This window comes from Tenrec ecaudatus, chromosome 14 (genome assembly GCF_050624435.1).
Source record: "Tenrec ecaudatus isolate mTenEca1 chromosome 14, mTenEca1.hap1, whole genome shotgun sequence".
Lineage (NCBI taxonomy): Eukaryota > Metazoa > Chordata > Mammalia > Afrosoricida > Tenrecidae > Tenrec > Tenrec ecaudatus.
In genome coordinates this window covers 31,528,194-31,555,129 of record NC_134543.1, presented here as the reverse complement: position 1 = coordinate 31,555,129, position 26,936 = coordinate 31,528,194, and the positions used below count along the sequence as shown (strand labels likewise).

At 44.7% G+C, this 26,936-nt stretch overlaps 1 protein-coding gene across 2 annotated transcripts in view; it reads right to left on the bottom strand.

Moving 5' to 3' along the window:
* The window catches only part of ZFYVE1 (zinc finger FYVE-type containing 1), a 66,113-nt gene extending 48,523 nt beyond the window's left edge, over positions 1–17,590 (bottom strand). The window contains exons 1-2 of one of the 2 annotated variants that reach the window (XM_075530581.1): positions 17,411–17,590; positions 15,163–16,035 (exon numbers count right to left, since the gene is read on the bottom strand). In XM_075530581.1, the coding sequence (XP_075386696.1) occupies positions 15,163–15,645 (483 nt within the window). In that variant the 5' untranslated portion in view covers positions 15,646–16,035; positions 17,411–17,590. The remainder of the gene's footprint in view (positions 1–15,162; positions 16,036–17,410) is intronic. The other variant, XM_075530582.1, reaches the window with a different exon arrangement.
* Positions 17,591–26,936: the final 9,346 nt, after the last annotated feature.

Genomic DNA, 26,936 nt, shown 5'->3' with positions numbered 1-26,936 from the left:
CTACACAAGACCAAGGCTGATTCTCAGACAGCGTATGTCAGACATGCCTCTATCTTTCTTTGCCAATTCTGAGACCAACTGTCCTTCCCATGTGTGTTAGTCTGCGTAGACTAGAGAAACAAAATTTATGCTTCTCAACATTTATACACACTCACGTGCATAAGAAAGAGATTTATATGTGGAGCTGATACCAAGGGCTCAAGGAGAAAGAAAATGTTTTGAGAATGATGATGGCAACAAATGTATATAAGTGCATGATACAATGGATGGATGGATGGATTGTGAGTTGTACAAGCCCCCAATAAATTTTTTAAAGAGATTTATATACAAGAGCAATTGAATACTGAGGAAACAACCCAGCCCAGTACAGATCAAGTTCATAAGTCCAATATTAGTCCATATGTTACTAATCTATAATGGCTTCTTCAGACTCATGAAACACATGCAATGGCGTCCAATGCAGGAAGATCACAGGCCAGTGAGTGGGAAGCCTTATGAACCCATTTGTGTTGTAAGCACCTCAGCACTGGCAGGTTCTCCATACGGCTCCTCCACCTTAGGGCACTAGCTTAGCTCCATGTGTCTTGTCCGCTGCAATGTCTCTCGGGGAGTGAGACTCCATCCTGCCTCCAGCTAGCTATTTTCTCCTTAGCGCTTCCAAATGAGGTCACTGATTGACAGCCTAAACTCTACCCCTTCACACTTAATCCTCTCAAATTGACAGCAGATTATATAAACACCACACCTTGGCACTCTACTTTTCTGTTGCATTTGCCAATCCATTGCAATAGCCACACGGAACTCAAAGACAATATTCATGCTGATGGAAGTTCACTGGGAGAAGATAACATGTCAATACAAGTCAGAATCTGAAAACATTTAAGGATACAGCCCTTTTGTCTACAATGCCTCTTCTCAGCCAACCACCATGGTCCTGCCCTGCTCAGTCAAGTGTCACCAAGCTCCTGTAGCACTGGCAAATGCCTAAAGAGCACCTCACTCTACAAGCCAGCTTCCTGCCTAAAGGGACCCAGCTTTATTCACTGCATTGGCTGGGAAGCCCAGTCTCCTGTCTCATAGTTCCTTAAAGCTCCTCTGCTCTGTCTCATGGTCTTGGTGCTGCAGCCTCTGGTGCTTTCCCCTTCCACCACATCAGGCAGGGATCTCTCACACACTCCACCGGTGGCTCTTTGTTCTTCCTGGTCTCGGGACTGAAACACTTTTATATTAGCAGAATGGCAAAACCGACTTTGAGGCAGAATCTCACTCAATGGCAGTATGTGCCACACACTGTTTTACATGCTGATGAACAAGAGACACAAAAATCACTGCCCTCTGAGAACTGGCTACTTTATGGGTCACGGATTTTTTCTGGGGTGATGAAAATGTTGGAGTAACCGGAGGTGGTAGTTGCATAACACTGTGAATGTACCGAATTCTATGGAATTAAACATTTGAGATGGTTTGACTTTGTTACTGAATTGTACTACAGTTTGGAGTAAAGAAAAAAGAATCACTGCCTTGGTGGAGGTTATATTCCAAAAAAAGAAAAGAGATAGTATCCAAACAATTCAAATATGTGGCACGTATAATGTTTATCAATAAAATGAAGAAAATTCTAAGCTATATGTATGATGGAATACCAATGAAAATAAAAAGAAATTACCGTAACTGTGAGCCCTCCCTGGTGGCGCTATGGACGAGGCAGTGGGCTGCTGACTGAAAAGTCAGTGGTTCAAGCCCACCAGGAACTTTGTTGGAAAATTATCTCTATGGCAATGGGTTTAATTGCTTAAATTCATCTTTTGTTAAAAAACAAAAAAAAGAACTATGACGACATGCAAAAGTATGGATGAAACTCAAAACACGGTGAGTAAAAGAAGCCAAATATCAAGGTGCATGAAAGCAAACATACAAAACAGTGCAAGAGTGCTACATGGTTCCAATGACCTGGAACCATGTCCTTTCTTTCTTCTCTTTCAGAAGAAAAAACCCAAACCAATTGCCTTGGAGCCATTCTGACTCCTCACAGCCCCATGTGTTTCAGGGGAGGACTGTGCTCCGTGGGGTTTTCAGTGGCGGACTTTTCAGAAGCAGATCGCCAGGCCTTTCTTCTGAGGCACCTCTGGATAGGCGACAGCCATCAACCTTTCCGTTCATACAGGGAATCCTGAGTGACATTTTTCAAAACTCATAGAACCATACGCTTAGAATGTGTGCATTATATTAAATGTATGCTCTCTCACCATGGTAACACAGTGGATTGATAAGCATTGGGCTGCTAACTGCAACGTCAGCAAGCAGTTCAAACCTATTAGCCTCTCTGTGAGAGGAAGATGAAGCTGTTTCTTCCCATAAATATTTAGTTTCAAGAACCCAAAGGAGAGAAGAGAAAAGAAGTAGAATTTAAAAAGAACCCAAAGGAAGTTAGTTCTACTCTGTCCTATTCGGTTGCTATGAGTCAGAAGCAACTCAAAGGAATTGAGTAAAACAGTGGTATAAAGAAACATCAGGAGAGGGGGCTAGAGGCAACGAGGACAGAAATTCTTCTTTTAATTAGGGTGGTCAATAAGGGTCACACTTTAAAACTGAAAGGTTGGGTTTCTGTGCTAACAGAGGGAAGAAAAACTCCACAAACAAACCCTGAATAGTACCTAAGAAGCCCCAAAATAGTTTTTATTTAGTTCTTAAAAGAACCTTCTTCCCCCTGCAGTGGCAGGCTTAATGTGTTGACTCATGAAAGAATGAGACAGGGAGAAAAACAGAGTCTCTTCAGACAGATAATCCACATCAAATAACAGAACCAGCTGAGATATGTGGGGGTGGGGTGGGGGTGCAACAGCATACCCTGTGACCCACCAATAAGCAACTAAGCCCATGGTCACCAGGACCAAGGATATGCAGAAAGAACCATGCAAAACTTTTTGCTCTCAAGTCAATTCAACTCCTAGGGCCCCAGAGGGCAGGGCAGAACTACTCCACGAGGTTTCCAAGGCATGAGGTAGAAGCAACTCAACAGCAGGGAGTCTGGTTTGGGGGAGATTTTTACAGAAGCAGACTGTCTATCTTTCTCTTGCAGAGGAGCTAATGGATCCGAACCACCAACCTTTCAATGAGCAGCACAGTACTTAATCAGGGCCCCTAGACAGAACCGTGAGATTTTTAAATAGCCTCTACTCAAAAAATAGCTGGACATTCTTGGCAATGAAGGGGTTGTGGATTGAACTGTGTGGTAGTTATATAATCTGTCATCCATTTGAGAGGATTACAAGTGAAGCGGTGGAGTCTAGCTTGTCAATCACTGTATAGCCACTGAGGCCTCTGTGTAAGCATGGCTTTCCCCAGAGGATTCCGGGAACTACTGTTTTTCCTCCTTGGGGGCAGCAGAGAGACTCTGTCTTGACTCATTCCCTGAAAGACATTCTACTGACAAGACACATGGCACTAAGCTGATAGACCCCATGCCCTAGGAACTGGAGAAGGCACGTGGAGACCCTGCCACCACTGAGGTGATGACAATGCCACTGGATCCACAAGACTTCCCACGCACTGGCCTGTGATCTTCCTATATTCGGTGTCACTGCATGTGTTTCGTGAGTCTGAAGAGGACTTTATAGATTGGTACTGGACATGAGAGCTAACATTGGACTTATGGGCTTGATCTGGACGGGCTGGGATGCTTTCTTTATATAAAGCTCGTTCTTATACACATGAGGTTGTCCATGAATCTGTTGCTCTAGGCTCCCCAAACTAACACCAACTGTGTCCCTTACTCCCAAAATATATGTTTGAAGTCCTAACCCTGATGCTTCATCTGTCAATGAGACGACTGGCACTGTGGCTGTAGCAATGGGCTCAAAGGAAATGTAAGGATGTCACAGGTCCAGGCAGTGCCTTGTACACAAGGTCTCTGAGTCAGAACCAACTCCACAGCTCTTAAACCATCCAAGCTTTCACTGTCATTGAATCGATGCTGACTCATAGTGACCCTATAGGACAAAGGACAACAGCCACTGTGGGTTTCCCAGACAGCAACTCTTCATGGGAGTTGAACGTCTTGCCTTTCTCCATGGAGCACTGGAGTTTCAAACTGATGACCGTACAGACTGCAGCCCAACACGTAACCACTATGCCATCAGGGGTCCATAACAACAACACACTTCCTCTGATGTATTTTGGACATGTTATTAGGAGGGACCAAAGAAGTCATCTTGCTTGGTAAAATGAAGGACCAGTGAAAAAGAAGAAAACACTCAAGGAGACGGATTAACTCAGTGGCTGCAACGCGGGGCTCAAACATGGCGGCAGCTGTGAGATCGGTGCAGGACCGCAGTGGTTCATGCTGTCACTCACAGGGCCACGATGGCCCAACACTGACGGAACAGCACAACATGACTACAACACACCTATAGATGCAATCCCCTTGGGGAATGGGTTTTCTTTGTTAGGATAATGGGGCCATATCAGTGTTGGGGCGTCTTCAGTCACTTTTGAGATCTAAAAGATCAGGCAAAGAAGCAAGCAGATTGGGGTCATACACACCACAGAAAAACCACCACGGAGCTCAGGAACAGACACTGGAGAAAGAAGAAGACCTGCTTCCCAGCATCAGCCAAGCACAAACGCGTTCCACTGAAGTCAGTGCTTTGAATTTGGCCTTCTAGCTGCCTAAACTCTGGAAAAATAATTTTATTTACTAAAGAAATCCATCTGCAAAACCGAGCTGATTCCAGGAACCCAAGTGGAAGGCAAATTTTGAGAATGACGAGGGCAACGAATGTATAAGGGTAATTTACTCAATTGATGTATATATGGACTGTGATAAGAGTTGTATGAGCCCCAATAAAAAGATTTATTATAAAATATTAAATAATAATAAAAAAGAAATCCATCTGCAGTGCTTATGTTATAGCAGCACTAGAAGACTGGCACCGCAGCCTCTGCCGTCCCTCTCCACACCATCACTTAACCTGAGTTTTTATTTTCAGACATTTTTCACAGAAAGGGTACCCAAACTGGTAGAGTACCTTATTGAAAGTCAACCGATGTTTCTAACTATTGTTGAATGATGTATGTACACCACACTGAGCTCCTTGGAAAAAAAAACTTGTGAGCAATCATGGAAAACAATTTGGTCGAAGAGATAACATATTCACCGGGCAGAAGGGATGGGGCTGGAAAGTAGAGACATGCTCAGGATTATGTTGCCTCTTCGCCTGAACCCGGGGTGTCTGTGACTGTGTGCCGGAATGGAGCTCTGTCGGGTCACTGTCAGTATGTCAGCATCTGGAGTCAAATTCCCTGGGACACGGCAGCAATCAAGTCTCCAGTAGAAGGACCTCTGGAAGGGGGGGGGGGGGGAGCTACCAGAAGTAGCCTCAGAAAAGTCAAGACACAGGTCAGATGCTTACACCCAGCTGGCATACATACTTCTCTTCCCAAGAGTCCCAGCGAGCACCACGTGGACCATGCTAAACCACCAAACGGAGCCTCATACTTGGTGGCCAAGAGTCATTAGCAGGAGAAGCAAAGTTTTCCCGCCATCAAAACTCCCTATGTTCTTTTCTTTTTTAAACATTTTATTAGGGGCTCATACAACTCTTATCACAATCCATACATATACATACATCAATTGTATAAAGCACATCTGTACATTCTTTGCCCTCATCATTTTCAAAGCATTTGCTCTCCACTTAAGCCCTTTGCATCAGGTCCTCTTTTTTTTCCCCTCCCTCCCTGCTCCCCCCTCCCTCATGAGCCCTTGATAATTTATAAATTATTATTTTGTCAAATCTTGCCCTATCCGGCATCTCCCTTCACCCCCTTTTCTGTTGTCTGTCCCCCTATGTTCTTTTTCATAAGTCTTTCCAATTCTTATTTCCTAGTACTTTCTACACTTTGTTTCCACGGCTCCTTTTCAGGATCTCTTGCTCTATTCTGACCACCAAACAAAGGTACTAAGTACATTTAGCTACTGGAGTCTCGGACTGAACTGTTCGCGTGGGAGCAGGGCCCCAAGCAGGCCAGACTCTCCAAGAAAGTTCAGCCCTCAGAATGCCTTGCCACTACTCAAGTCTCCAGGCTGAATTCAAGGATGGTCCGGCCAGTAGCAGCAGTCACAGGAAGAACATGTAAGGTCAGTTGAACAAGAAACCCATCTGTTCTCTTCACCCTGGCACAAAAAGTCAAGTGCTTGTCCCATTCCAAAAAATTAGTCATGTCAAGGGAACTGATGGACTAGGAAACAATAGGATCGGCACAAACAGGGGATAACTTGAAACAGTCAGAGCTAGATTCCCTGAAAAGCTGATTCATAGTGATCCAGCGGCTTGCTTATATGGGTCAACTTTGAGACAGGCTTGTAGATAAAATGCCTGAAGCCTGATATTCAGGGGTGAGCCTAAGTCTGAGAAAATTCAGAAGAGGCTGAGAGAAGCTGAAGGCACCTAAAACGGGGGCCCTCTCAACCCTCTGTCTGAGTTATCCTCAACCTTGTGTTTCCCAGCCGTTCCACACACAGTGCTCCCTCTACCAGCAACTCCCAAACAAAGGGGGCTTTCACAGGGGTCAAAGGTAGCAGTGGGGGAAGGAGGCGCCCCAAGCGCAGCCAATGATTACTTGGGATTCTGGCAGACAGCCCCTCAGCAGAGCTCCGGTGCTGCCTGGTGGTGAGTTTTTCTTTTTAATATGACCCCTAAGAAGTTCCCACGCAGCCCAGCATGCGTTCTTAGGCTGCAGCAGTTGGGCCGTCTGAAAAGAAAACTGGGGAAGTTCAACCACTCAAAAGATCCCAACTTGTTCCTGACCTACTGGCCACAATTAAGTCCCGAGGGGTTTCTGCCCACCCATCTGAAACAGGCCATGCCCCAAGAAGCTACCCCATACCCGGCAGCAGCCGCCAGAGCCAAAGAGGTCAACAGCAGAGGAGACTGAAGTCAGAAGTGGGACAGAAATGTGGCAGGGCAGCACAGCCAGGTGATGGTAGACTTCCCATAAAGTAGGAAAACATTCTCCACTCATTTGCAATCCTAAATCCCACTAGAATACTGTCTCTTTTAGCTAATTAAAAAAAAAAAAAGCAAAGTCCAGTATTTTGAGCGGCACTATTCTGGGACTGTAAACAAGGGAAACCGCCAAGCAACGTGATGGTTCTTCTTAAAGGAGCGGCCTCCGTGAGGTCCACTGCTGCCTTCACCGAGGGAAGGATGGAGAAGACTCACTTCTTGGGCTCCCAATTCAGAAAGGGCTGTCGCTTTGGGAGCCAGAAAGGCCTGTCCCAGGTGGACACCTTCTCTAAACCTCTTACTGGCCATTCTTGGGGCACCAAGATGGAACTTCCTCATCACCCTGCATAGTCAGCAGGAGAGGACTTCGGTTCAGGAGTCCTTGGGCCTGAAGAGCAAGCAGCTCGTTGGCACTTCTAGCATTCCAATCAGGAGTCAGGAAACAGGTGAGATCTCCAGTCAGTGTGTGTTTGCCTCTGTTCTCTTCGAAGGTGCAGAGGAATAGAGTTTGTAGAACAGGAGACTGGAGCAATTAGGAAGAGGTTGTATGATTTTCAAGTAAGAAGGGGGGAGCAAATTTTAATTTTTGGCAAACTTTTCCCCTTGACTGGAAAACATTTTGATTAAAGAAATGTCTGAATCCCTCAGAAGACGCCAACAGAGGTGGGAAACTACTATCCTCTTCTCACTGTGGTTAACCGCTGGGCGGAGAACCACAAGGTTGGCAGTTCAAAGCCACCAGCCCCTCATCTCTTCAAGCAAAGGATAAGGCTGTCTGCTCCCATAAAGATTGACGGTCCCAGAAACCTTCGGTAGGGTTGCTGTTCAACGGACTTGGTTCTGTTCCGAAGAACTCTAATTGTGGGAAATTTTATTCTTCTAACCTTTGAGTTATTTGCTAAGGGTGTTGCCTTGAGTTTCAAGAGATCAAAGATGACTCGCTGGTGTGGAGCATTCATTTATTATGCAGCGGTTCTCAACCTGTGGGTCGCGACTCCCTTGGGGGTTGAATGACCCTTTCACAGGGGTCGCCCAATTCATAACAATAGCAAAATGACCGTTATGAAGTAGCAACGAAAATAATGTGATGGTTGTGGTGGGTCACCACAACATGAGGAACTGTCTGAAAGGGTCGCGACATAAGGTTGAGAACCATGGTATTAGGGGTCTAAGTAACGCATCTGTGAGCCCTTTAACTTTCCTACTATAGTTCTACTTAGGCCTACGCAAATCAATGCATACATGGAACAAAACTCATAATCATAAGAGAACAGCAGGCTTACTGGTCTGATAGACTGTTGGGATCCCCAAGACCACAGTCTTTAGGCACTCTTCAGGTCTGGAACTGAGCCCCCCCTGTAGTAATCAACCATTTAAGATCAAAAGGGCTGGATTTACTCAAGGACAAATTTAAATAGCTGGGAAAGAAGGATGGATGGAAACAGGAAACAGCAAGAAAGCTGGGTAGGTGATAGTATATTAAAAGGATGGCAATGGATGGGCTGAAATAAAAGTGTATGGATTGTTGAATGTAAAACCGATGACCACTCTAAACTGTCACCTACCTCACAAGTTAAACACCAAACACATACAACCCAGAAAAGTCTCAGCCTTTTCACTAGAGAGGTTACAGATACACCAAAACAAAGTATTATTTCATTAGTTGGATTCTTTCTGAGGACTAAACAGAACCAAAACAGGGAGAAAAGTACATGCATTAAAATTTTTGCCCCTAATCTTCCCCCTTTTTTGAATTCAGCTCTCCTACTAGGCCAAACCTTCCCCTGCTAGATTAGTTTCTCAACTCAGAGTTTGGAGCTCTGCTGTAGGGGGGCTGCCCTGTGCACTGCACCCACTGGTCAGAAAACATGACCCCCCCCCCCTCAGTTGTGATACAGCCTTTGGACAGGGCCAAATGTCCCCTGGGGAGCCACTCCAGGCAAAATCTAATCGCTGCATTAGGTAACAGCAGGAAACTAATTTAATTCTGTACCATGTGAATCGAGTTCTTAAAGATTTTTGCCTTCTATCAAGTTAGGATGCTAAAACCCAGAGAACTAAGCAGAGGAGTCGCCGCTCAATCCTCGCATTCCCTCATCCTCCCGCCAAACTATCAGAATTCTCCGCTGGTTGACCTCAACTTTATCCCACATTCACCCGTGTCTCGCCATCTCACGTCTCAATGACAACACCAAACCAGCACTTGTGCAGAGCCGCAACACACCCCAATCTTCATAACCCAGCCCAGAGCCAGCTCTCAAAACCTGTATCTGAGCACGTGACTACCCAGCGTAGAGTGGCATGGTGTTTCTCATGAAAGTAAAATCCAAACGTTTCTATGGCCGACAAGGGCCCACACCAGCTGGCACCTGCTTCTCCCCAGACCTTGTTATGGACCAAACTGTGTGCCCTAAAAATGCTAGGTTATAAAGCCTAACCCCTAATCTTTGCCTAGGCTTTCTACACCCATAAAGAGTCCCAGTCCCAGGAATTCTCAGGGCAGTTTTTATCGGGTCCTACAGTCGCTCTGAGTCGGAATCCACTCGACAGCCGTGAGTTTGGTTTGGTTTTACACCTATGGATAAGGAACCCTTGTTGTGTAGCAGACTACGAGTTAGGCTGTTAACCCCAAGGTCATCAGTTCAAATATACTCAGGGGAGAAAGATGAAGCTGTCGTCTGCTCCTGTTACGATATTATCTCAGAAACCCTAGCGAACAGTTCTATTGTCTTACAAGGTTGATCTGGTTCTCCAGGGAGAGCAGTGAGGGAGTGCTCTTTGTTGTGTGGTGCCTTGGTTGCAGCAACATTAGATAATTAAGACTGACCTTTTTCCAGACTGCCTGCTCCAGACTCACTCCAGTCACATCGGCACCCTCCCCACCACGTCTGCCTCTCCCTCCCCGCACCTCCACATTCTTTCTATACTTCAAGTGGGCCCTCCCACCTCTGCCCTCCACCCATCCCCACCAGATTCTGTATAAATGTTACCTCTCGGACATGTTCCCTGACCAAATCCCTCTTGGTTATTCAGGAACATCACATCCTGTCTTTTTAATGTGTCTGTAAAAAGGGGCTTCAAAAGGTTTGTGGAAAAATGAGATGAAACGATACTGGGACTTGGAAAATCTAGAGAGGGAGTCACTGGATGAATTACGTAAGGGCGTGGCAGAGGAGGCTGCGGGAAATGGGGAGCTACCCTCAGTGGCTATGAGAAGAAAATGTTCTGAAACTGATTATGGCGGTGACTGCCCAACTCTTCTTAATATGACTGAACTATTACATTGTATGATAGGTGAACTAGACGTCAAACTTTTTAAAACTTTTTTTTAATCGTTTTATTAGGGACTCATACAACTCTTAACACAATCCATACACATACATCAATTGTGTCAAGCACATCTGTACATTCGTTGCCCTCCCCATTCTCAAAATATTTGCTCTCCACTTAAGCCCTTTGTATCAGCTCCTAATTTTTCCGCCTCCCTCCCTGTTCCCCTACCTCATGAACCCGCGATAATTTATGTTATTATTTTGTCATGTCTTACTCTTATACTGTCCGACGTTTCCCTTAATGAGTATGAATGAAGGCAAAAAAAAAAAAAAAAAAGGATGAAACTTTGTGTCCCTTATGTATGGAATCTGCCTGCTTTCCTCCTTTGACGGTAAGCTCTATGCAGGCGGGGAGTTTTCTTAATTTTGCACGTTGTATTAACCCCATGACCCTCATACCCAGAAAGGGCCTGGCATCTAATATATGCTTAATAAAAGTGATGAATTAATGAATGTCTTTAGCTAGCAAGAAAGATGAGGTTCTCTACTCTTATAAAGAGTCACAAAAAAATAAGAAGATAATTTTTTTTTAAGGTTGGTCTCGGAAACCCTGTGCCACACAGGTATGAGTTGGACTTGAAGCTGACGGCACTGAGTTTTCTGAGTTTGAGCTAACGTGCCAGCTGTGGCCACTGAAGAGCCACAGGATGACTTTCTGGCCCTAAAGATAATGGATCTGATTCTGCAACCAAAAGTCAGTCTCTCCCCAGAGGTACCACTTGAGTACACCCTTAAATGACAATAAGAACATGATTAAAATCTGAACCCTTAAGGGGAAGTTTTTGTTCTCCTGGGTTTTCCAAAAGCCACAAATCTTCAGAAGAAACCTCAAACAGCTCCAATGTACAAGCTGCTAAAGTCGTCCCTATGCATAACATAGAACAAGACCAGAGCACATAACTGCCTACACACACACGAAAAGAAAACCAGAGGGGCTGGCTAGCCCGACTTGGAGAGTCTTTATTGCTAGAAGGAATCTGTCAACAAATACCCCGTCTTAGATTCACAGAGCCACGTTTCATTTCAAAGTCCCTGGCGCCAATTCACACAGGAGCACCTCCAAAGTCACAGCCATAAAATCCCAATGGGGGCTCGGTTCTACTTAGATGAGGGATCACCATGAACCAGTCAAGTGGGCAGCTGATGTTTCAGTGGACCCTCAGATCAGCCAGGGGATTAGTGAACTGGTGCCCTTGACCATTTAAAACAAAAAACACACTGTCATCAAAATAGATGCTGACTCCTCAGTGACCCTAAGGGGACAGAGTAGAACTGCCCCTGTGGGTTCCTGAGACTGTGAATCTTTACAGGAGGAGAAAGCCTCATCCTTCAACTTAATTAGAGAGTTTAAATGATTTGTTTAGAGAAATAATTTGTTCAGCAAGAGTTAATAGTTAACCTCAAGGACTTTGGAGCTAGATATGTATTCAAATCCCTGCTCCACCACTTCCTGTATGTCCTTGGCATGTTACTTCACTTCTCTGATTTAGTATCCTCGTCTACAATACACCATCTACTTAAGGAGTATGGTAGGCTCCCAAAGCTGTCCACATCCTAATCCCCAGAACCTGAGACTACTAGGTCACCTTCCAGGGGGAGGGAACTTTGCAGATATGCTATTAAGAAAGCTGAATTATCTAGGTGGGCCCAACATACACACAGGAGGCCCACAGACACAGAAGACAATGGGGTAGAGGGATAGTGGACACAACGGACAAAGAGAGCTACTAGGAAATGCCTTGCTGTTGGCTTTGAAGATGGAAGCCGGGCCCACAAGCCAAGGAATGCAACTAGAGACTATAGAAGGCAAGGAAATGGAGTCTTCCAGATTCTCCAGGAGTACAGCCCTATCAAGCCATTTTAGGACTGATCTCCAGAAACGTACAAGAATAAAACTGTGGTATTTTAAGCCACAAATTCTGTGGTAATTTGTTCCAGCAGCAATAGTAAACTAATATGAGGGTTCTTCAAAAGTTTTGTGGGAAAATGGAATTAAAAGAGAACCACATTTTTCCATGAACTTTTTGAAGCCTCCTTGTAAATGCACGATGTTAAGAACAATCCCTAGCACCATAGTAAGCGTTCTTTATATTTTAGCTAGTATGAACCCAAGATTTGGGGAAGACCTACGAAGTACTTCAGAGTTTAAGAAGGTCCAAACACTCAGTACTATCTGTCTAAATTTAAAATAAACCCATCTGTTGACAAAAGCAGTCTGCTTCTAAATAGATTCATAGGCTAATCAACACATCCAGTCTTATAAACTAACTCAAATATCATCCATTAACAGGCTAAAGTATGGGGGAGGAAATCTTATGAAATACGAGGCAGTCTGTAAATAATGTTGACCTCAGTGTGTTGCTACCGGAAATTCCACCAAGGGCATCCCTTAGTGAAAGAAAGCTAAGTACACAACAGCGAGCCCACTAGGCTTCATGTGGGATTTAACGTGCAAAGGATGTGTGTTTGCAGTCACAAGCACACAAGAAAAAAATTCTAGGACATACAGCTAACGGTTACAGGAGACTAAGTGGACGGGAAACTCTTCATTGTATGCCATTTAATAGGATTTTCGGATGGGTTTGTTTTTTGTTTTGTTTTCTTACTGGATACATGGTATCCTTTTTTTCCCCATTAGAAGTTAAAATGTGGCAATGCCCATCAATCACGTCAATGCTGACAGCGTCCCTGGACACTAATAAGAAGCACCCGTCATGACACTTGCTTTCCAGGAGTTTATAATCAGCTGTTTATAACTAGTTTTGTAACAGATGATCGTCTTTCAAATGGTTTTGGACATTCACCTATCAGAAAATGGAACCAGACATTTCCCAGGTATTTTTCCACTTCGGACTCTAGGAGAGCAGATCATCACCTAAAGAAAGTGAATTCTATGTCCAAATCCACTGCTTACAACGAATGAGCTGCTCTTTCCTGGGCCAGCGCGTATGAGAGGGAGAAAGGCAAGAGGAATCTTTACAATCAACACATATTACGCACTTCAAGGGGAAAAGATGAAGGGCATAGGTATGTCTTTTTCACCGTTTTCTTCTATTTTCTGAATTTTCTACAAGGTACAAAACGTAGTGGGAAATAAGACGGCCTCCCCCATATCCCCCAGAACCCTTATTTTTGGTGCCAACACACCATCTCAGATGTTCTCCTCCCTCTACTAAAGGCAACTGCTACCCAAACTCTGCCCACAGGCGAGCACTGGGGAAACTGACAGCAGCACCAACAAGAACCATGCAGATTCCAGTGTTCCATTTCCAGAATGTTCAGTCCACTGCCAACCAATTAGAGCATCACCAGAACGAAGCCAATAATGCTGACCAGGGAGGCCGGATGGGATCTGGGTCACTCTTCCATAACTCTATTTAGTTCCTCTCAAGACAATAAAGAAAAGTCTGTGTTTGCAAAGTATTTAGCTGACGACGGAAGTAAAAAGGAATCGAGGTAACTCATTCCCACACACAATTTAGCCACAGGAGGAAAAGGAGTAGAGATGGAAAATACGTAGTGGACAACTGGGGAGCTTTTCCACAGGGAACTTAGGTACTCGGCAATCTGGAGCGTTCGAAGCCCTCACAACCAAAAATAACAAACAGAATAAAACACTCACTTCGATCAGGGTGATGCTGACTCCTGTCGCGGATGTTCTAAGGACAGGGTGGAACTGCCGCTACGAGAATCTGAGACTACGACTGCTCATGGGAGTAGAAAGTCCAGTTTTTCGCCCACGGAGCCAGGTGTTGGTTTCAAACTGCCGCCCTTGCAGTTAACCCAATTCGTATGCCGACAGGGCCACAACCAAAGTACTGAGTTAATAGACCACAAATACTCCAATGACAAACCTGTACCAGACACTACGTGCCCCGATTTAAGAGTCAATGTGTGTCAGAGTCGAGATATGAATGCGTGTAGCTGTCCCTCCAAAGCTCTTGCTCTTAGACATCACACTCAAAATGTAAAAACCCAAGTTCACTGCCGTCAACTGGGTTCCAACTCATAGCAACCCTACAGGGACAGGGCAGGGGAGAACTGCTCCTGCGGGTTTCAGAGACTGTAGAGGAACCCTTCTAGGAATAGACAGCCTCATCTTTCCCCCACACGCCCACAGCCTAATCGCTCCCACCTCCCGCCGTAACACCTCCCCAACTTGTACCTAACGGTCGGTCGGTGGCATAATACCGCCTCCTCAGCTCACTCAGAAGCAAATGAAATATTTCCTAGTCATTCTCTAATCCCAGATGCCCGCGCTGACTTGTACTGATCAGAAGCCTCTATGTGAAAAAATAAGAGGCCATCTGGAGAAAAGTCTCCTTATCAGAAGCCACTTTTTAAAGACCTGCCTCTCGCCCATGGAGATTAGCAGGCTCCGACCTCACTGCCTCTCACCCCCGGGGGACCCATTGTCAGTGTTTCTTCCCTACACGTGCACAGTCTCCCATCCCTGACTTGCAGCCCCAACTTGCCAGGTGTGCCTACTCAGAGAACGGTGCGCCATCGGCTCTTCCCAGCAACCGGAGCACCAAGTGGCTGCTTCTGTGCTTCACAAACACGGTCCCATTCCATCCTCACAACCACCCACGTGGTAGAGGAGAAAACCAGGGCTCAGAGAGGTCAAGTAATTCGGCCCCAAGTCACACCGCAGGCCAGTGACTACCTCTGGATACCATGCCAGTTTAGCCTTCCGGACGTGCCTCCTTTTAATCATGAAAAACCCAAGTTCCTCCTGGACTTTTTTTTTTGGGGGGGGGGAGCCACCTTCCCACGACAGATGTGCCCCCACTCCCTCCTGAATCCCACTGCGCCCAGAGGCTTACCTGAATTTCTTCATTCTCATCTACTAGGAGGAAACTCACAACCTTCTCGGTCATCTTCTTCCTCTGGGTCTCCACGTCCATCTCCTCTTCCTCCAGGGACGCGGGCGCCTTCGGGACATGGTACACCGTAAGCGGGTGTCTCCTTTTGGTACCCCCCGAGTGAGTCCGCTTCTGGCACTCCAGGCACAAGTTGATCTTGCAGGTCTGGCACCTCACGGCGGCCCTCTGCCTCCCACAGGGGGAATGGCCGCTGGGGCCCTTGCAGGGGTCGCAGTACGGGCTGTGGCCAGGTTTGAGCCTGATCCTCTCGTGGTTCCTCAGGCGTTCCTGCCGGTGGAGTTCCTCCTCGCAGCGCAGGCACTGCAGGCTGCAGCACTCGTCGCACTCAAAGATGGCTTCGTCTGTCCCGCTGCAGGCGTAACTCTCCTGGCACATGAGTCCCGGGTTCAGGCCCTTCTCCCCTGGGGACGTCTGGGCACTCATACTCTGTCTGAAGTGGGAACACCCACCATCCGACGGCGCAGGCTCTTCCCTCCCAGTGCAGACAAGGGCTGTGAGTCTGAAGAGTGCTCCCGGGTTCCAGCCACCTTAAACAAAAGCAAGAGAGCTTCTGGGTGTTGTGAATTCCCTGCCTCCCAGGTTCCTGAATCAGCAGCAAGGGTGGTGGTTGGGCTTCAGGGTTTCATCCTCCATAAAGTGCAAACTAAGACAGGGTCAAATTTAACCTGACAAGTGTCTTTTATGGCTATTGGAAAGAGGTCTGCCTGGAGCACATTGGTGGACTCATTGGTTGGGCCTCAGCCAACCAATGAAAGGGAGTGGTCAGGAGTGTTTCAGTAGAATCCAACCTCCAGTCAGCGTGTCGGGGGAGATCTACAACAGAGGAAGGAAAAAAATTTCACTCACCTAAAAACAGAAGTGCCCTTTAAAAAGGGAGGTGGGGGAATGATTAGACCAAACCCCCCTGAGGAATCTCATCCTTGCTTCTGGAACTTACAGTTTGCAATGAACTGAAATGTCTTCTCAAACTCTAGACTCAGGCTCCTCCATTTGGAAAGCACCACCTCCTCTAAACCCAAAGCTCCCTAGAGACCCTCTGGCTAGTTACCAGACTGAAATTCCCTGTTCATTCAGTTGAAGACCTAAATCATCGGAGCAAATTGTCCTTGAAGGGGCAACCTCCTCCAACTCCACCCCACCATAAGGAGAGAAGGAGGGAGAAGCTAATCAACTGCCAAAGTCAAAAGCCACCAAAAACTTTAGTCCCATCATAAAGATCCAGGTAGGTCTGCTTAGCCTTGTCAGGACTGTTTCAGCTTGAGGAGAATGTTGACAGAAAGGCTGGAAACCTGGAAACAATAGTTACCATTTAATATTTGAAAACAATAAAAAGCAATCCTGGCACTTCCTTTTGTTTTTTATCTAGCTGGGGGTGAAAAAAAGAGCAACAGGAGGCAGAATTCCTTCACTCTGGCCACCACAAAACCAGGCCCACAGTGAGTCAAAACAAATGAGCGTTCCCTTTGTCACTTAAGAACTAACTTCAAAATAACCTTTAAAAAAAAAAAGAAAGAAAAGGGTTCACTGAGGCGTTTGCCACTTCTCCTACAATTATAATCCCAACTCCCCTTGGCCTTGCCCCCAAGCCAAGTGGAAAGCCATCTTTATTACGATCACTCCTCCCTCCCCCTTAGAGTAATCAACCTATCAATCTTACTTTTAGATAAACAAGCAAGGCCAAGACCAGGGCTGAGGGACCTTGGTCCCACATGAAACTCGAAACTCAGACGGGCCCTGTCAGCTCCCAATACACAGCAAAAATCAAAACTTGTCACAATTGAGGAAAAATAGAAAATCCATCTTCAAGGGATATCATCCCACCCCGCACCCCCCTACCCCCACCCCAGACCAAGCAAACAATCTGCCCACTGGGCCTCCCCACCTCCGGGCACCTCTCCGGGACGGGCCCGGGGTTCCTCACCCTTCCTTCCTCCTCACCACCACCACCAGTACCCAAGGGGCAGGAGCGGCGCCTAAGAACAAAGAAGGCCCCCCAAAATCCACCCCACGGCGGCAGAGCCCGGAGCTGAATCCATTGTTTACACCACCCCACCCCCACCCAGGCCGCACCCGCCCCCCCTTCCTCCCGGGGGCAGCGGGAGCCCCGGGTCCTCGCTCGCTCGCCCAGCCCTGGGCCGGGCCCTTCCCTCCCCTCCCCTCCCCGCCGGCGGCGGCCCAGGGACCCCACCAAGGAGCTGCTCCGCGCGGGCGAGGAGGCATCGGGGGACCGCGGGACGTCGGTGGGGCGGCGCTGTGTTAGGGCCCCGCAGGATCCATCCTCATCTCCATCTCCGCCCCCCTCCTCCCTGACTGCCTCCCGGGCTTCCTCCTCTCCAGTGTCAGTTGGGATCAGCTGATCGGAGTGAACTTCTCCCAGCTCTGACTCACAGGAAGGCGTGCAGTGCAGCCTTAGCAGGGGGCCTTGGGGGTGGAGCCCGACGCCGGCGGGGGCGGAGATGGACCTGCACAATCTCCTGGGAGATGTAGTTCCACGTAGGGGCGTCCTCTCCCGCTTCCCGGAAGTGAGAAGCCCAAAGGACTACAACTCCCAGGAAGAAAGAGGATGCCCTTAAAGAGAGGCGGTGGCGACAGGCCCCCCGCGCATTTCGGGACTTGGAGTTTTAGCATTGATGGTAGTTTTCTTACGTTTCAGCGCCCTGTTTGGGATTATGCCCTGGCAAGTAATGGCGTTAAATTAGAGTTGATGTAATAATGTGTAGCCTAGGTTGGAGACGTTGCTCTGCTGTTAGAAATAAGGTGTTCGATGCCTAATTTTTCAGAAATGGACCTCCTCTTTCTTGTTCCTAGTTTGTCTTAGTCTGGAAGCTCCCCAGAAACTTTTTCCACTGGAGGTGACCCTGCTGGTATTTGAAATACCAGTGCTATAACTTCCAGTATCACAACAGCAACATGCTGGCCACCACAGTATGACACACTGAGAGACAAGAAAACTGGGCCAATAAGCAATATCACAAGAAACAAAGAAAAGATTGAAGTTGTCACAGGTTTCATTTTATTTGGTTCACAAGCAATGGTCATGGGAGCAGCCCTCAGGAAATCAAGCAACATATTGCACTGGTGAAATCTGCTGCAACAGACCTCATGAAAGGATTTAAAAAGCAAGCATGTCACTCTGAAGACTGTGTGCCTGACTCAAGCCATAGCATTTTCAATCTTGTACACAAGCAAAATCTGCACATTGAAAAGAAAAACTGGAAAAAGAAAGAAAGAAAAGAACAGGAAGACTGTAGAAGAAGCAATTTAAACATGGAAGTGTATGATATGCAAATGCTATATCAAGATAATGATGGAAGTGCATAATATGCAAATACTATATCAAGAAAGCCAACAGGGGCGGGGCTTGACTGATGGTTACCATAGGTGAAGGGAAAAGAGTTGTTGCCAAGTGGGGCATGAGACTATGTCAATGGTGGTAGAATAAATTGGAAAAGGAGATCAGTAATGGCTGTCCTACACGAAGGTTATAATCAATGGCATTGAACTATATAAATATAAATTGTGGAATTGGTTACAAGGATCAACATATAACCTCCTCCCTGGGGGATAGATAACAGAAAAGTGGGTGAAGGAAGACGTCGGGCAGTGTAAGATATAACAAAATAATAATTTATAAATTATCAAGGGTTCATGAGGGAGGAGGGAGTGGCAAGGGAGGAGGGAAAAACAAAAAAGAAAAATGAGGATCTGATTCCTCCCAGAGCCCAAGCAGAAAGCTAGTGTTTTGAGAATGAAGAAGGCAACGAATGTACAAGTGTGGTTTACACAATTGATGTATGTGTGGATTGTGATAAAAGTTGTATGAGCCCCAATAAAATGATTTTTAAAATAATAAATAAAAAGTCTATAAAAGAAAAAATTGTGGAATTGGAGAATGTTCTGTGGTGTATATTTTTGCCACAATTTTAAAAATAATAATTACATGAATAGCAATGATGACAAGGAAGAAGAAAATGTTCTAGAATTGAATATGGTGACAATTGTATAACTTCTTGATATGACTGAATTTTTTAATTGTATGATATGTGGAAGAAGTGCTAACAAAACTGAAAAAAAAGAAAAGGAAGTTAGAAGAAGAACTAACAACAAAAAAAATTTTTTTAAAGAACTAATAGGGGCGGGGGGGAAGCAAAAAAAAAGAACTAATAATGTGGAATTATGGTGTTGGCAAAGAATATAGAATACACCATGGCCCTGAGGACAATGACCCTAATTAGAGCAGTCAGTCCACAGAGAGAACCACATAGCCAGCCCCACTATGAGACATGACGTCCCTCACTGACCCAGGGACAGTACAGGAGACACAGTCTGGCTACTGCGCCCGACCTGATCCCACCACACCAAGGCAAATCACTGGGGGAGTGCAGCGGAACAGCAAAGGAATGGAGAGACAAGGTCCCCAGGGAATGCTGAAGGTGGACTTTGGGGTCAGGGCGTGGTGCCCCAACAGACTGGACTGGAAAACACTCCTAAAGGCCAACAAACAATCCTTGAACTAACTACAAAAACAAAAAAACGAATACACCATGGACTACCAAAAGAATGGAAAAATCGACACCCACACACACCCCCCCACACACACACACCCACAAACCCTCCCTCCCTCCCTCCCTCCCTCAAGGAAAAAAAAAAAGAATGGAAAAATCTGTCTTAGTATATGTGGACACATAGTTCAAAATGTATTTATCATACAAAATAGGTTTCTTCCAAGAAAGCAACAAAGAATGATTATCAGAACATTACATTTATATTTTATCATATTATTTATATATCTTCATTCAAAGAAATTGAATATTTCTTTGGGAAATAAATGCATATTCAGATAACAATTATTTAAATGTATTTTATTTTCTATTTCCATTCAGATGAATTTTAGAAAATTAATATTATGGACTCAAAACAATCTTGCTCATCGAAAAATGGTGTTACTGTTACTACAAGAATTATGTACGTATCTCCAAATGGGAGAATTGAGCAAGTCCACAAAGAAATACAATGTCCATTTGCAAGGTTGTGAGTTACCTCTGCGGCTCTCCTAGGCATAGCCTTTGTTACTCCCACCAGAGGAGTGGTTTCCTGAAGGTGGGAAAGATACTGAGTGGAGTATGGTGTAACACTATGAGTATGGTTTACCTGAATTCATTTTGGTTGCCAACCTGCTAGGCTAACTTTGGGGTAGCATGGCCTTTAGGCATTCCGTGGCAGCCCTAAAAGAGGCTGAGATTATAACTGCCAGAACTGGGCAAAGGCCAAGGCCAGAGAGGGGTCTGCCTGCAGTCACAGCAGAGAAGAAACTGTCCCGAAGGGTTCTCACCTGAATTGTAGCCTGTTAAGTTCTCTAATAAGCCCCCTAATAGGGAGGATGGTCTATGAGTTCTGTGTAGCCATTGCAATGTGAACCCAGCTAAAAGGCAGAGTGTGCTGTGGGAAACAGTGATAAAAGTAGCAGTCTGTGCAAGACAGGGAAACAGTCTATACATTCTGTATACAGTAACGATTATATTTTCCTTTTCACCTCGGGCTAATTAAGTGTAATCTCATATTCAGTTCTCTAGTGTCGACCACATGAGAATGTGCCAGCAATACTATATTCATAAGCCTTCTGACATATTTGGCCCTGTCCTCCTCGAAACAAGCTAAAACGTGTCTTCAGATTGAGCGTCCTCTTGTATTTGGATCCTATTCTTTGGGATCACTTTCACCCCATTGTGTATCAAGAGTAGTCTGAAGATGCAGCATGGAAGGACGGAAAGTAAGTGGGCAAGCTTTCCAATACCAGTTCCAGATGTGGAGACCCTCAAAGTGCCTGTCAACTAACAACAGATTAATTACGTCCAACTGCTTTGGAAGTATACTTTCTTGGGCTTAGACCTAACGAACAAAGTTACATGTTCCAAATCCATTGTTTCAACTTGACAACTTTCAAGTACACAATTTTATAGTAGTATCCAAATTTGGATGTAAATGTTATAAGTTCTATGTATTTTCAACATTCACACTTATGTGCTATGGTATGACTACATTTTAAATTTGCCATAGTTTTTATCCAGGTTCAATGAAATGGCAACAACTAAATGGAGCACAAAACCAAAAGCTTATAGAAGGTAAAAAGAAGAAGGATTTGTGAACCCCTAAAGACAATTCCAATCTTAACTTCCCTTTTACAATGTAGTGCATCAGAAGAGACTTCTTCCATTGAATGTTCGAGTTTGATGGGTGGGAATCATTGTGCTGAAGTAATATGAAGTACTGTGGCTATAACAGAATGTATTTCAAATTCTGCTTCCATTTCTTGCTGTGATGGCTTAGAGAGTAAAATTACACATGTACAAATGTGCTTGACACAATGGATGGATGGATGGATGGATTGTGATAAGAGCTGTAAGAGCCCCCAAGAAAATGGTTTTTAAAAGAAAGTAAAATCATTTGAGAATCTGAAATGGTCATATCCACAGACCCCTTAAATCAAGTAAAGCTCCTACTTTGTGAAATTATTTTTCTCCTACTGATATCAATTATTGAGTTGAGTTGAAAAAGGACCAAGCGGTTGTCAACAGCAGTGTAGACCATTTGAAAATTCACATTGAAAATGTCTATGTTAAACAAGCAAGGTTCTGTAGCCACAATACACTTCTATGTTGAAAAGCTAATGATGAACTTATGAGGGAGAGTTGCTATTATTTATCCACCAGTCTGTTCTGTGTGAGTGTGTTGTTTTGTTTTCAAACTGTTCTGGCCTAAATAATTTAATTCTCAATTTGCCATGGATGGATTCAACAATTAGTGCAACTCAAATATGATTGATAAGCATGAAAACAGTTCAATTGTCATAATTAAACTAAAACATGAATTTTGACTTGGCTCATAAACTGGAAACACAAATTAATGAAGTACATCATTATTAGCAAACTATTTTGGATTACTGCAGAGGTGGGTGACTTCACGGAGGACCAGACCTCAGTGTTTCAGGAGGCCGACGGCTGTTGACCCAACAGGTGATGACAAGGTCTTGTACAGCCAGTGCGGGGACAGGCTGAGGGCCCTGGACCAAAACCTCACCAATGCCGAGGCGCTCAAGGTCCTGCGGGGGGAACTCCAAGAGTGACGAGGTGAATGTGAAGGTGCTGGATTTTGAGCACTTCCTGCCGGAGCTGCGGACTATGGCCAGGAACAAGGACCCGGACACCTGGGAGGACGATGTGCAAGGCCTTCGGTGTTTGCCTGGGAAGGGAACGGCACTGTCCTGGGCGCTCAAATCCGGCATGTCCCTGTCACCTTGGGCGCGAAGATGACGGAGAGAGAATCAGAGATGCTGGTGGCAGGGCACGAGGCCAGCCGTGGTGTGTCCACTACGAAGCGCTCATCCGACGATGCGGGACAGCCGGGGACAGCCCTGTCCATCCACCAGCCAGAGCCCGGGCCTTTTCTTGCGGGGACGGAAAGCCTCCTCGCGGTCACAGCGCCTTTCCCATCTTGGGTAATGCTTGCCAGCAGCATTCACGAAATAAATTTGTTTTCTGTGCCAAAAAGGAAGAAAGAAACATTTTGGAAACGTATTGTTGCTGTCATGAAAGCAACCACTGAATGTGAACTATCGTTCCAAGGACGACATTGTCTTTGGCTCCTTTCAAAACAAAAATTAACTGAGACGTTTACTTGAACTTGTTGCAAAATGACTCATTGTTAGCAGGTCACAACTCAAAATACGGTCATACAGGAGAGTCAACTCATTGTGTATGTTTGAAATAGAGTCTGAAGAATTAATAGACCTAACTAACTTAAGTGGTAATGTTCCATCCACTATTTTCAGTAAAATAAATAAGCTCAGCATTTCAGTTCGTCTGTGGATTCCACCCTTGATCTTTCTCATAAAACCAAATAAATACTGTTTAAAGATACATCTCCAATATATGAAAAGCTTATTAAGTGATTTATCTCATTTCCTAGCTTTAAGGATAATACTAGTGAAAAAATTCCAAATCAAATACTTTACTATGTAAAGTTTAGAAAATTAACTTTTCTAAGTGAAGACACCAATCTTGTGACAATGTTGCCGATATGTCAGGGTATTTGAAGTCATCATTCACTGACTTCCAGGCAATTGTGATTCATGGCAAACCTATAGGACAGAATTAAGCAGCCCCTGTGAGTTTCCAAGACAATAACTCTTTATGGGAGTAGAAAACCTCATCTTTAGAATGTAATGACCATGCCTCTCATTCATATTGAGGACTAAGGTGTGCCTGACCCAAGCCATGTGTGTTAGTCTGCATACATTAGAGAAACAAATCCACAGAAACTCATGTATAAGAGGGAGTTTTATATAAAGGGTAAATGCACATCAAGAAAACATCCCAACCCAGCCCACAAGCCCAAGCCCACAAGCCCAACCTTAACCCATATGTCCGACACCAATCCACAAAGTCCTCCTCCATCTCACAGAACACACGCAGTGATGCCGACTGCAGGAGGAAAGTCGATTCAGTGAACATGTAAGCATCTCAGCGCTGGCAGGGGTCTCCACACGGCTGCTCCAGCACTCAGGGCTGCATCGGGGTAGGTCCATGTGGCTTCTCCTCAGGGATGTCTTGCAGGAAGTGAGCCTTGCCAGCTGAAGCAGGAACTGGATAAGGCAGCTGCACCCTGCTCCAACCATCAGAAAGCAAGAGACACAAGAACTAGAAAGGCAAGGCTCACTGAGCCATTTATCCCTCCGCCCTTCAATTAACCCCACACGTGTTTATCGGTCAGCTTGGCACAATAAACTAACTACCTCACCATGGTATTCTCCATTGCCTCAATTGCATGTGAAAGTTGGACATTGACTAAGGAAGACCATAGAAGAATTATGCATCTGAATTGTGGTGCTGGAGATGAATCTTGAAAGTACCATGCACGGCCAAAAGAACAAACTGATTGATATATGCTGGAAGAAGTAAGAACACGATGAAACATACAACTTTCCTCTAGCTCTTAAATGCTTCCTCCCCCCACTATCACGATCCCAATTTCACCTTACAAATTTGGCTAGACCAGAGGATGTACACTGGTACAGATAGGAACTGGAAACACAGGCAATCCAGGACAGATGAACCCTTCAGGACCAGTGGTGAGAGTGGCGATACCTGGAGGGTAGAGTGAAGGTGGGGTAGAAAGGGGGAACCTATTACAAGGATCTACATATAACCTCCTCCCTGGGAGATGGACAACAGAAAAGTGGGTGAAGGGAGATGTCAGAGAGAGTAAGATATGAAAAAAAAAATTTATAAATTATCAAGGGTTTATGAGCTGATATCAAGGGCTCAAGTAGAAAGCAGATGTTTTGAGAATGACGATGGCAACAAATGTACAAATGTGTTTGACACAATGGATGGATGGATAGATTGTGATAAGAACTATATGAGCCCCCCAATAAAATGATTTTTAAAAGTAAGAACAGAGTGCTCCTTAAAGACAAAGATGGTAAGACTTTGTCTTACCAAAAGAAAATAAAAATTTAAAAAAAAAAGACTTCGTCTTACCTTCTTTGGAAATGCTGTCAGGAAAGACAGGTCCCAGGAGAAGGACATTTTCTTTGTAAAGCATAGGGGCAGCTGTGGTAGTTAATCTGGTGTCAACTTGAGACTATTAAGAATAAAGGCGTGGCGTCTTGCCTGTCCAGCAGGTCGCGGCTTGATGACCTCATCTGGAGGGGCTAAGGAGATAAATAGCTCACTGGAGGTCAGACACACACTCTCTGCTTCGTATTCCTGCTGACAAGAAACATGGAGCTACGCCAATGGAGCAAGAGCCCTGGAGCTGGAGGAGCCACGTGGAGACATCTGCCAAGCTAAGATGCTTCCATTGTCACAAGACTTTCCACCCACAGGTCTGTGATCTTCCTGCAATTGGCATCATTGCATGTGTTGCGTGAATCTGAAAAGGAATTTACAGACTGATATTGGACATATGGGCTAATACCAGACTTATGGACTTGATCTGGACTGGGCTGGAATGTTTTCTTAATATACAATTACTCTTTATATAAAGCTCTTTCTTATACACATATGAGTGTCTATGAATTTGTTTCTCTAGTTTCCCCAGACTAACACGGCAGTGAACGAGAGGAAGATCCTCCATGAGATGGATTGATACAGTGGCCTGCATCAATGGGCTCAGGCATAGGAACAATTGTGAGGACCGTGTAGGACCACGCAGTGTTTTGTTGGGTTGCGCTATGGGTCAGAACCAACTCAATAGCACCTAACTACAACAAAATCAACAAGTGAAAAATCCACTCTTATGACAGTGCTGCCAATATATCTGGATGTTATAAAATCATGCCACAGAAATTTTGAGAATGTCATGGATATGCCACTCATTCCGTGTGCTGTACATTCTCCTAATATTACAAGATGTAGCTCAAAAGATTATTCATTCTGAAGAACCACGTTTCTCTATTTTGTACTGCTCAGCTGCTCGATTCAATTTTTGTCACCTCTATTCACTGATGAGCAGTTCTAAAAGTACATTTGTATTTAGGCAATGATTGAGTAGTAAGCTATGTGTCAAATACAGGTTGCGAACCACATGCTATCATGACAGATACAATCCTGGAATCATACACCCCAATTATAGATGCCTTAGAAATATTGCTTAAGAAAATATTGTTTAAGATCAGATACGAAAAGAGAAGTTGAAACCATTGTCAAGAAAATGCAAACACTACATTATGTACTTATGTATGTTGGGCATGTGGAATAATATTTTGCAAGAGTTTTATCAGAGGAGTCAAGCTCTCCAAGATTCAAAAGTAAATGTAAAGACAGACACAGATCTTTACTAGCCATTAACAGGGTGTTTATGTCACTCACAAGAAGATTTAAACATCTTGGAATACACAAGAAAGCAAATAGTGCCAAATGCTGATATCAAGTGAGTAACCATTTCAGAAGCATTAGAAAGAAACAAGTATCAGGGGCTCAAAGTGGGAAGAGAATGTTTTGAAAATGATGATGGTGGCATGTGTGCAAATGTGCTTAACACATTGGATGAATGTATGGATCATGATAAGAGTTCTAAGAGCCCCCAGTAAAAGTAAGGGGGGCAAAGGAATGAAAAAAGAAACAAGTAAATGTCACTGAGTTCCAGAGATCAATTTCATGTAAACAGCCACATATTTCACCATCACCGACACACATATGTCTTGCATGAAAAGGACAAAAGTGTTTGAAGTTCTTTCAAATAGATTTTCTGTTTGAACAATGTAGACACACCTAGTGAAGAATGCACAAAAAACATGCAAGAAATATTAGTGCAGGCTAACCTGATGACTTAACCACAAACCTCTATGGAGGAGAGGCATGACAACTTCAATCTCACAGAACTGTTTATAGATTAGATAGATAGAGATATGACAATTCTGATTCCACAATAGAAAATAAAACATAATGTGCATTTATTTTTTAATGTAATGTGCATTTCTTGATATGGAAATTTCTTTATACATGTTCCTAGTCTTAATGATCACAAACTGTACAACAGAATCCTCACTTTTATCCGTAGAGAGACTCAGAAACCCTTGGTGCACAACAATTACTCCCGAAAGATTCACTCTTCATATTATGTATGGAAGTAGATGGTTTAGCAGCTTAAGTGTGAAGAAATCATTGGAGAATTTTTAAAAGCAAAGACTAGAAAGAAATTTTTTATTGTAA